Source organism: Protopterus annectens, chromosome 8.part0 (genome assembly GCF_019279795.1).
Source record: "Protopterus annectens isolate FY-2018-M chromosome 8.part0, PAN1.0, whole genome shotgun sequence".
Lineage (NCBI taxonomy): Eukaryota > Metazoa > Chordata > Ceratodontiformes > Protopteridae > Protopterus > Protopterus annectens.
In genome coordinates, this window is record NC_056741.1 from 1,164,977,281 (window position 1) to 1,164,989,820 (window position 12,540).

Below are 12,540 nucleotides of genomic sequence, written 5' to 3' on the forward strand. Positions count from 1 at the left end.
GATCTTTGAAACCCCAGGTTTGTTATGGACCTAGGATAAAGAAATGTTTATCCAATAGGGTTGGTACTTTTCCTTGTAGAGCGTGTAAAGCTTGCAGTGTGAGCGTCACCTCTAATTCATTTGTACATCCTTTAACACACACACTATATATATATATTTATATATATATATATATATATATATATATATATATATATATATATATATATATATATATATATATATATATATATATATATATATATATATATATATATATATATATATATAGATAGATATTTTGCATATCTATCTATCTATATATATATATATATATCTATATATATATCTATATATATATATATATATATATATATATATATATATATATATATATATATATATATATATATATATATATATATATATATATATATATATATATATATATATATATATATATATATATATATATATATATATATATATATATATATATATATATATATATATATATATATATATATATATATATATATATATATATATCTATATATATATATATATATATATATATATATATATATATATATATATATATATATATATATATATATATATATATATATATATATATATATATATATATATATATATATATATATATATATATATATATATATATATATATATCTATATATATATATATATATATATATATATATATATATATATATATATATATATATATATATATATATATATATATATATATATATATATATATATATATATATATATATATATATATATATATATATATATATATATATATATACATATATATATCCATATATATATATATATCTATATATATGTATATATATATATATATATATATATATATATATATATATATATATATATATATATATATATATATATATATATATATATATATATATATATATATATATATATATATATATATATATATATATATATATGTATATATATATATATACATATATATATATATATATATATATATATATATATAAAATATCTATATATATATATATATATATATATATATATATAAAATATCTATATATATATATTATATATATAAAATATCTATATATATATATATATTATATATATAAAATATCTATATATATATATATATATATATATATAATATCTATGTGTGTGTATGTGTGTATGTATGTGTGTATATATATATATATATATATATATATATATAAATATATATATATATATATATTTTTAATGAAGGTGCAACTATTAAAGTACAACTACCTGCCATTTCTAATTTTCACATAGTAAATAATTCATATTTAGCCTCTTCCAAACTTTGTAAGGTCTTTACAAGGGGAACGTTTCTTCTTAAACACCCTTTTAAAGATTCCACTCCCCTGTGGTATTTATATATTGTTTTACAACCATTAACACAATCCCATTTTGAACTGTCAGCTAAGTGTGAACTAAAATTTTTAACCTGGAAGGCCATCTTTTTAGTGACCATTACTTCTGTATGAAGAGTCTGAGAACTTCAGTCCCTATCTTTTAAGCCTCCTTATTTGATTTTTAATAAGAACATAGCATCCTTACAAACAAAACCAATCCATCTTTCCTTCCTAAGGTGGTGTCAGAATACAGTATCAATCAAGCTATCAACTTGTCAAACAAAGGAGAGTATATGTTGCAACTTTTGGATGTTCACAGGCAGTTGTTTTTACCTACATAGGACAAATAATTTCAGAAAATTTAAACAATTATTTGTTTTCTTTTCAGATTCAAAATTGGAGACACCAGTAACTTACATTATTTTAGCCAAATGGTTAACTGATTGTATTTCCTTTGTTTATGAAAAATCGGGTTAGCCTTTACCAAAATCACTAAAAGCTCATTCCAGCAGGTCTATGGCAACATATTCTGTGTTTTTATCCAGATCTTCCCTGGATGATATTTGTGCAGCTGCAACTTGGCGTAATCCTCATACCTTTATTGTTCATTACAAATTGAATCTGGTCTCTAAGGGAAGAGCAACCTTCGTCTCAGCAGTGCTCAGGAATGTCCTTCCTTAGAGTCTTTCCAGGATCTAAGTAGCAGGGGACTGTGTCCCATTTGTTGAGGAACAAATGCAGGCGACAACATCCGATAAAGTTATGTAGTCACAATAACATTCCATCTGTGTTGTCCATTTTCATTATTCCTCAACTGTCCTCTGTCCAACCCCCCTACCAATATGACGTTTGGAAGGATCTGAAGATTCTGATTGAACCAGTGTTACTCTATATGAGCTTCAGATGCTGTATTTCATCTTATTTTTATGTTATACAGGCTTAAAAGGGAGCAAACAAGATCTGAGGTATTTTAGTGGGACTATTCATTGTAGGTAAGGGAGGAACTGGAAAAAGTGGCCAAATCAGGGTCGGATCTGAACACATTTGTTGAGGAAGAATGAAAATGGTCAGCACAGATGGAATGTTATGGTGAGTACATAACTTTTTTTTTTCTAAGTTTGTGTGTCACCTGCAGAGAAATCTAGTTCCTAATCCAGTGCTGAGATTTGGGATGCACGCAGAGACTGCTTTAAATGGCTTGCATGTATGCAGTTTCCAGAGGTAGTGATTCCTACTGCTTATCCAGTTGTGGAGTATCGCTATTTTACTGTTCTCTTTAACTCTGTTTCTCATGTTAAGCTGAGGAAGTATAGTAAGTGGACACGACAAGCAATTGTCAAGGACTGGTGGTACAGTAATGAGAAGGCTTATTTATATGAGGATTGATTGTTAAAAAAAAAATGGCACACAGTTTTAGAAAATTGCTGCAGACCATATTAACTGATAATAATACTCTAAAAAAAATTCTTTAATCTTTCAGAGTATACAACCAGATCCGATTTTGAAGTTGAAGAATATTATAGGTTTTGGAGGATGCACCTATAAATCAGTAAGTATTTTTTTGGAAACAGTTTTATTTAAAATACTAACCAAGACTGAAATCATTACTCATTTTTGGAAGGAAGTATTGTCAATTTACAGAGCTATGCTGTGTTTTGTAGCTAATGATCCTTCTGTATTTTTACAGCACTTCATGTGCATGTGGATGAACAATGCCAAGGATTTTTTAAATAGTTTTTTTCTGTCTCGTCTCCTTCTCTGTGCCTGTTGAACATCACCAGTGAAACAACCAACAATTTTTTCCCATGTCTTTGCTGTCATTCAGGCAACTGTCAGAGTTTTGTGTACCCTATGTTCCACTTGCCTGGCAGCGTAACTCTCAACCTTCCATCTACAAAATGTATAATACTGTTTTTCATAATGTGGAACAAATGGGCAAAATATAGAACACTTACTAGCAGCTTAGTAATAGTTTCAACTAGGAAGCTGACATAATGGCTTAAATGTTGGAGTTCTTTTGCTAAGTTAATATGATTCTGTATTATTTTGCCATGGATAGCAATTAAAATTGATTAACAATTAAAAACTGAAATGTGTCCAGTGGCATCAGTGCTCTACCTGGTTAGCAAATTCAAAATAAAAATAATAAAATAAAATAAAAAAATAACATGGAATGTGTGACAGACCCTTTTAGTGTGGAATTGTTAGTAGCATAAAGTTGAGACCCAGAATGAGGTACACTGGATAAGTATGTTTGGCAGCCTGAGTACAAGTCTCGCAGTAAAGGTCTGTTTTGGCTTGTATAACCTCATATGTGTTTATAGGTAGGCATTTAATGCTTACTATTAAGGATGTATTTACTGGGACATCTAGCCTCCCAGTATAGTGTAAAAGAAAGGAGCAATCTTTGCAATCTCTGGTGGAGATGTGGAGCCACATGGTTATCTTATTAACCAGGGAGGCAGCAGCGATATCATGATGATATTACACAAGCCACTCCCACGTATAGGGACTGGAGTATTTTCCTTACATATGAAAGGTCATAGAACCACTGTCTGCAGCGCCCCCATTGGTTCCCTAGCTGTTGAGCACCACTGGGTGATTTGCTTGAGGTCAGCTTCCCAAGGAAACGGGAGGCCCATCCATTGAATGGTTCTATCTAGTGTAACCTGATATGGAGCCCTTTGGAGAATCTATAATCAAGCAGCATCTGGGACTAAGAGAACAGCTGGAAAGCTAAGTTGGTGGGCGTTGTGTTCAAGACACTGTTTTGCCGTATTTGTCCTGCAGGTCTTGCATGGTCCTGACAAAGGTCCTTATTTTTGTCTGCCAAGTGTATCTCTTTATTTTCCTCTTAGTTCTTAGTATACTTTCTGCTTCTTAATGAATATAATATTTTGTATGACTGTTATTTTCCCTGAGGGTCTGCATCCAAAATCCAGTTATTTCTTTATTTCTTGAATTACGTTCTCACCTGCTTTATCAGCATCTCTTTCCACTTTGAATTGTAGCTTTCTGTTTTGTGTTGTTAGTATGAGCCTTAAATGTGTATCTATAAAATATCCATTCAAATCAGGTAATACTAAACCTCCTTGTTTTATTGGCAAGATCAGCTTATCCCACTAAACTCTTGCTCTCTTCTCCTGTCAGATAAAATCCTTCAACTCTTTATTAATTACTGTGCATAACTTCTGGTTGAGAAAAAAATATATTTGACCTTTGGTTAAACTAAAGGGACTAAAACATTTTTACTGCTTGTATCTTGCTGTCTATATCTGTAGGCAAGAATTAGAAGTTATGTACTCACCATAACGTTCCATCTGAGTAGGTGACTTCATTTGGATGCAACCTGTGGGTATCGGATCCGACCTCGGATCCGAGCCGGCATTTCAAAAGCTTAGGCTCCGAGCTCCTAGCTCCTCCCTCTACCCATAACCCCTTGCCAATCCCTGACTGACCTCAGATTGAGTTTGCCTATATAATACTGACAACAGTACCTGAACAAAGCAAAAAAATACTCGCTGTATAAAGGTCAGGGGGATGGAGGGGATTTGTTAGATCCAAATGAAGTCACCTACTCAGATGGAACGTTATGGTGAGTACATAACTTCTAAATCTGAAGTAGGCAGACTTCATTTGTCTGCAACCTGTGGGACAGAGTCCCCAGCTACCTGAATCTTGGGCGGCCGTCATGGAAGGATGTTTCGGAGCACCGCTGAGCCAAAGGATGCTCTTCCTCTGGAAACAACATCCACCTTATAATGAGAAATAAAGGTATGAGGGGAGGCCCCAAGTGGCTGCCGCTCAGATATCATCCATTGACACACGGGACTTAAAGGCGGCTGACGTGGAGACTGCCCTAGTAGAATGAGCCGTAACCCTCTGAGGAGCAGGTCTACCTGAAGTGTCATAAGCCTGCAGAATACAATTAGCAATCCACCTCAATAGTGTGACTTTAGAAACTGCTTTACCCAAAGCAAATTTAGCAAAGGAGACGAACAGCTGATCTGATTGCCTGTGACCAGCTGTTCTGTGAATATAAAATCGTAATGGTCTATGAACATCCAAGGAATGCAGTTTGTATTCTCCTTTGTTTGAGTACTTGGGAAAAAACACAGGTAAGTTGATTGATTGGTTGATATTAGATTCTGAAGAGACCTTTGGAAGAAAAGATGGATTGGTCCTGAGGCACACCCTATCTGGAAAGAAGGAAAGGTAAGGCGGCTTGACGCATAGAGCCTGAAGTTCAGACACTCTTCTGGCTGAAGTGATAGCTACTAAGAAGGCAGTCTTCCAGGAAAGGTACTTCAGGTCTGTAGACGCTGCAGGCTCGAAGGGAGGAGCAGTAAGGGCTTGCAGAACTAAAAATAGGTCCCAAGGTGGTACAATGTCTTTGACTGGAAGCCTCAACAAAAAAATACCTTTAAGAAAGGTTTTGCACAATTGGCCATGAGGGGAGCTGTCTCATGACCAATGTGATAATGAGAGATGGCTGCCAATTGTACCTTAATCGTGGAAGAACTTGCCCCTTGATGAAAGAGGTCTGTTAAAAAATCCAGCACTGCCGACATAGGTGCTGAAAAAGGATCCAAACTTTTCTGGACCGCCCAAATAGAGAATCTCTTCCATTTACTCTGATAAACCTGCCTAGTGGAAGGTTTATGAGCTGCCACTAGAATGGCCTTGACCGGTGACGAGATACCAGGAGTCCTAATCAAGGATGGAACTGGAGCAGCCAAGCTGTCAATTTCAGGGTGCGTAGATTGGGGACCGAAATTCCCAGAGGATGGGAGATGAGATCCGGAGTCGGATCCAGAATCCAGGGTGGATTCACTTTGTGAGACCATACAAAGGGGAACCAGGGTTGACGAGGCCAGAACGGGGCAATGAGAATCATTCTGCTCCCCAAACTGTTGGCTTTCTGCAGAAGCCTCTGCATTAGAGGTAGTGGAGGGTAGGCATAAAGGTGACCGGGAGGCCAAGCATGCACCAGCGCATCTCTCGGGAATTCCCCTGGTGGGGGAAGCAGAGCGAAGAAATTGTCGTATTTGGCGCTTGAGGGAGAGGCAAAAGATCGCAACAGGGTTGCCCCCAAACGGCAAAAATCTTCTTCACTACCTGAGGATTGAGAGACCACTCGTGAGGGGAAAGAATGGTGCGACTGAGTTTGTCCGCAAGGATGTTGGATTTTCCCGGAATGTGAGTTGCTACAAGAAAGCGTTTGGTGGAAATTGCCCATTCCCAGACTCTCATGGCCTCTCGACAAAGGGGATAGGACCTGGTTCCTCCCTGTTTCTTGATGTACCAGACTACCGACATGTTGTCTGTCTGAATCGCAATAGTCCCTGAAGGAAGAACGTGGTGAAGTGCTTGCAACGCTAGGAGCACCGCCCTCATTTCCAGGACGTTTATATGCAACGAAGTCTCTGTGGAGTTCCACGTGCCTTGGACAACCTTCCCCGCAGAATGCCCCCCACCCGAGGCAAGAAGCGTCCGTGGTCACTGTGGCTCGGGGAAATGCTGCATAAAAAGGTCTCCCTGTCAGAGGCTCCGGAGATCGAAGCCACCAAAGAAGGGAATCCTTGCATGCTTTGCTGACTGCTATCGGAGTGTTGAGAGAGGAACAGAGAGGGGACCACTGAACTTGAAGGGTCCATTGAAGAACCCTCATGCGTAGGCGCGCATGAATAAGAAGCGGGATAGCTGCCGCCATCGAACCTAGGGCCCTCAGGACTGAAGCTGCTGTTGGAAATGGTTGCAGGACCGCTGCGACATGACACTTCAGGTTGGAAATTCTGTCTGGGGTGAGGAAGGCTCGCATTGACCTGGTGTTTAGTCTTCCTCCTATGAAATCTATAACTTGTGTGGGGTGCAGTAAAGATTTCTCCCAGTTGACAGTGATGCCCAGCCTTGGGGCTATACGAAGGAAGTAGTCCCTGGCTGAGCACAGAAGATGCCTTGATGATACCGTTAGGAGCCAGTCGTCCAGGTACGGAAAGACCTGTAATCCCTGGAGCCTCAGGTGGGCCGCTACAACAGCTAAAACCTTGGTGAACACCCTGGGGGCTGAGGTGAGACCAAAGGGAAGGACCCTGAACTGATAATGACTGGCTCCCAGCCGGAAGCGAAGAAACCTCCTGGACCGTCTGTCCATGCGAATGTGGTAGTACGCGTCCTTGAGGTCGATGGAGCACATCCAGTCGTTCTCCCACAAGAGGGGGAGTATAGATTGAAGGGTGACCATCCGGAACTTTTGCTTGGTTACTGACAGGTTCAGCAGGGAAAGATCGGTCTTAAGTCCCCCATTTTCTTTGGCACTAAAAAGAACCTGGAGTAAAACCCTGACCCAGTTTGATCTGGGGGACACACTGGATAGCTCTTTTTTCTAGCAGCTGTCCGATTTCGATAGCTGCTGCCTCCCTTTGGTCGGGTGGAACATCTGGGAGGCTGCGAGATCTGGGAACTTTGTATAGGGGAATTGTATAACCTCTGGATATCACGCGAAGCACCCAACGGTCTGTTGTGATGGACTCCCAAGAAGTTAGGTGCCTCGAAAAACGCCCCCCGACTGCCTCCAGAGACAGACAGCCGGGCAACCCTTCAGGGCTGCTGCGTGGGTCTATCAGAGAAAGGTTCTCTGGACCCAAAGTTGCTAGGAGCCCCCCTGCCTCTAGGACGGCGACCTCCCGTCCTCCTCTGCCACGGAAGGACTGGTTATCCGGAGCAGGTTGGGACTGCTGCGACTTCCGGAACCACATCTTCTTCTGTCCCTTTTGGTTCTTCGAGAAGGACCTCTGGGGAGCTGAGAAGCGGACTCGACGGCAGACAGCGCCTTCCGCCCTTCTCGCTCTGGACTAATGTTTCGCGAACAGTTTTGCCAAACAAGGCAGAACCATCAAGGGGCATTCGCGAAGTTGCCTTGAAGGGCTCTGAAATCACAGTCGCGGAGCCAGGCCTGCCGCCTCATGACTAGGCCTGCTCCGCTGGCTCTAGCGGCTCCCTCGGTAGCGTGAGAAAGCAGCCGTATAGATGTGTTAGAAACTGCTCTAAGAGTGGCCATTCGGGTGGAGTATACCTGCTTATCCTCACCCGACATGGACTCTGGGGAGATGCAGCGTATTCTTTAATCAGATCCCGCTGCATCCTGATGACGCAGTGCTATGTAGTTCAGCGCCTCAAAGAGAAGGTTGCTGAACTGAAAACTCGCTTCCCAATGCGATCCATCGAGCGGGACTTCTTGCCCGGAGGATGCATAGAGGGACTCTCCTGGGCCAATTCCTCTTAGTGGCTGCAGCCATCATCATGGCATCTACTGGGGGCCTTTGCTCCAGTGAGTGCGGTCCGGAGGGGAAAGGATACGGTCAGGACGCTTGGTACAGGCTCAACGGTGTCCGGATCCTTCCACGCCTGATGGATATAAGGTCCACCTGAGGATCGGCAGGAGGCGAAACCCAAGAGGTAGATGGGCCCGCCTCGAATGCCTCCAAGAACACAGACTCGCCTGAGGAGGCCTTGGGGGCAGACCCCCCCCGATCCTCAACATTTCCATAATGTCTCCAAATGAGACGCCCTCAGGGGTGACCTTGGGGAGCCTTCCCTTCATCCAGGTCTGCGTCTTCGTAACGGACTCAGGGAGTCCATGTGCCTCCTTTGCACTTACGCCCGAGGTACTTCTTCGGGGCTGTCCGACGAGTACTCTTCCGCAGCTGGATGTTCCAAGGGAACTACTTGGGACATCGAGGCGGGCTGTCCCTGGGACCGGCTGGTGGGGCCTGGCCCAACTGCAAGGGAGCCGGGATGGAGCCGCGGCAGGGACCGGGGTCCGGTAGTCCTCAACAGTGCCCTTTCCACTACGCCGAAGGCCGAGGGGAGCCAGCTTCTAAACCCCAGAGCCGACCCCACTCGGATCCGACGCACGGATCGGAGCCGGAGCCGAGACCGCCGGATCCGAGACCGTGTGCTCCAACCTAGACGGAGCCGAAGACACACCAGCTCCCTCGGATCCGAGGCTCGGTCCTCGGCTCCGAGAGGTCGGGTCCAGTACCAAGCACTCAAGGGATGGGACGGATCCGAGGTGCGCCGACCATCGGATCCGACCCACCCCGGATCCTACTCTGCCCGGCCGACAGCTCCAACCCATGGTGTGGGTCGGAGAAGGAGCCAAGGCTAAAAAGGGGTCAAGCCCTCCCGGATGGGGGCTAGAGAACTCCCATTTGCATTTGGGCCTGGATGAATCTCCTCATCATCCGGTCCATGTCTGCTTCACTCATGGAAAAGGTGGATCTAGTCCAGGCCACCGAGCCGGATCTAGTGGGCCGCCTTGGGGGCCTCGCTGAAGGGCTAGCCTCCTCCTCCTCGGGCCCAGGAGAGAACCGAGGGGAGTGGAGCCGAGGAGGAGGAAAGCTAGAAGGCACAGGAGAGGCCCGCTTGGATGGAGGAGCCGAACTAGAAGTTTCAGCCTCCGCTTGTGGTGCCTCTCCCTGTGCCTCTCCTTTTCTCGCTCCCTAGAAGACTCTCTCCTCTGGCATCTTAGAGGGAGGTTGAGTCCCAGCCAGTGGAGGAGAGCCCACAGCAACTGTTTGCTGTGTAGAAGGGGCAGAAGCCGAAGCGGTATCTGGAGGGAGAAGTCCCGCCAGAACCAGCTTCGACCTCCGCTTCCTCAGCTCGGGGTTGAACCCTGCACAAATGGTACAACCAGATGACAGGTGTTCAACCCCAAGATGACGAGTGTGGCCATCCGCTGGGGACAGCTTATGGCCACACTCGGTACATTTAGAGAATACTGCCTTATGGACTTCAGACATGTTAAGCCCTAACAGGCCTAAAAACACACACACACACACAAACTACGCAAAACCCGAGAAAAAATTAAAAGAATAGCGAGAGGAAAGCCTAACACAAACACCTCTAACTAATTAAATTAAAAAAGTTAAAGTTTTTCAAAATTTTCCTGTCAGAAAACTTATCTGCACTAGGAGCTCTAGGAATCCGTCGCAACTTGAAAGCGGCAAACGAAATCTGAGGTCAGTCAGGGATTGGCAAGGGGTTATGGGTAGAGGGAGGAGCTAGGAGCTCGGAGCCTAAGCTTTTGAAATGCCGGCTCGGATCCGAGGTCGGATCCGATACCCACAGGTTGCAGACAAATGAAGTCTGCCTACTTCAGATCTTCCAGTTTTCCAGTGTTTGTATTATCTTTTGTTTAGTCATCTCTTTCTACGTATCTTTAGCTGACAATAACAGAATCCTTTTTAACCCACACTCTTAAATACTTAATTTTAATATGCCCCCATAAGTATGGGTATTGCTGAAGTAATGTATGTGTGAGAATATAGTTTACAGCTATAGCCCTTGTTTTATCTTCATTAATTTTATATACCAAAAAACCCGTACTGTCTCAGAATGTTTCATAACACTGATGTCCTTTTCTGGTTCTGTCTGGTACAAAACAATATCATCTGTAAATTAAGCCAACATTTCCTGAATACCATACCAGTAGTTTATATCCTTGAAATTTTGAGTCCCTTTTTTTTTGCCATTGATCCTAATTATAATGCAAATAACAAAGAGGAACGAAGACAACCTTGCCTGGTTTCTCTGTTCAGACAATTTATCAGAGAGAGGAACCCTCCCACTTTGATTTTTGCCCCTGATCCCTCATATATACTGCTAAATTATTTTATTTTATTAGGGAATGCAAATGCTTCAATTGACCTACTTATAAAATCCGAGCTCACTCTTTCAGTTACTTTTTCTGCATCAAGATCCACCAACCATGGTAGTATTTTCTTACATTATGCTTCCCTGTGGAACATCATTGTTCTATTAATCTTAAATGCTTGCCTCCTTTCCACAAAACACATTGATCCATATCTATCAATTTTGAAAACACTTTTTCCATTCTCTTAGCCATTATAGATATAAACACTTTCTAATCATGGTTTAAAATTGAAATGGTCCTACATGAAGCTGGATCTGATGGGCCTTTATCATCTTTAGGTATTGCAGCTTTTTTCCGGGATATTGGTTCTTTCCCTTCTTTTAAGATACTGTTAAACAAAACCTTCCAGATCTTTATCACTTCCTCCCCCTAGCTTCCAAACTTCCACCAGAATACCATCTATTCTTGGACTTTCCTGCAGATTGGTCATATATCACCATTTTTATCTAATCTCTTAACTGTGTTCATAGGTGAATACTAGACTAGCTATCCTGAAGGCCCATTTTAAGCCTAGCCAAATAACTCAAGTTTAAAAATCAAACCCTGTACCTTGTGTCTATAAGGTGAAGACCTTGACCATTATGCCGAACCCACCCTCCAAAACATTGACCTTGTCTGGGAGGTTGAGCCCCATGCAGGCAGTCCCTGGGTTACAGACATCCGACATGCGGACAACCCATAGATACGAACTGGCTGCCACCATGTCGGAAATAATGTAAAAAAAATTAAAATTGTTAAAGCTGCCCAAGTCTGTCTGTGTGTGAGAGAGAGAGAGAGAGAGAGAGAGAGCAATGTGTCAGTGAATGCATGTATGAAGAGGAAGTTTGTGTGTGTGTGATTGGGAGAGAGTGAGAAGGTTCTGTGAATAAATGCAGGTATGAATGAGGAAGTGACTGTGTATATGAGAGAGCGGAAGGGTGAGTGATGTGTGAGTGAATGCAGGTATGAATGAGGAAGAGACTGTATGTGAGCAAGATCAGAAGGGGGAGAGCGATGTGTGAGTGAATGCAGGTATGAATGAGGAAGAGATTGTGTGTATATGAGAGAGAGAGAGAGAGACTGAGTGAGAGTGAGGGAGTGATCCCTTGGCAGCAGTTAAGAGGTGGGTGGTTGCATCAGGGGAAGGGGGTTAGTTATGGAATAGGTAAAGTAGAGTTTTGTGTGTGTGTGTGTGTGTGTGTGTGTGTGTGTGTGTGTGTGTGTGTGTGTGTGTGTGTGTGTGTGTCATACCTCTAAACCTTTTAGAGCAAGAAATTTGGGCAAAGCCATAAAGAAAAGTGGGACAAATGCCCAAAATAGGGACAATTTTAATAAATATTGCTTTTACAAACTTAGAAAGTTAACAGAATAACAGGTTTTACATTAGCATGAATTTTCTGAAGGGCATGCATTCTGAAACTCAAAATCTGACAT

The 12,540-nt window shown here is 41.7% G+C and overlaps 1 protein-coding gene across 1 annotated transcript in view; it reads left to right on the forward strand.

Moving 5' to 3' along the window:
• The window catches only part of WDR90 (WD repeat domain 90), a 1,773,335-nt gene that overhangs the window by 382,188 nt on the left and 1,378,607 nt on the right, over positions 1 to 12,540 (forward strand). Inside the window, exon 11 of the mRNA XM_044079383.1 lies at positions 2,890 to 2,958. Within this exon, the coding sequence (XP_043935318.1) occupies positions 2,890 to 2,958 (69 nt within the window). The remainder of the gene's footprint in view (positions 1 to 2,889; positions 2,959 to 12,540) is intronic.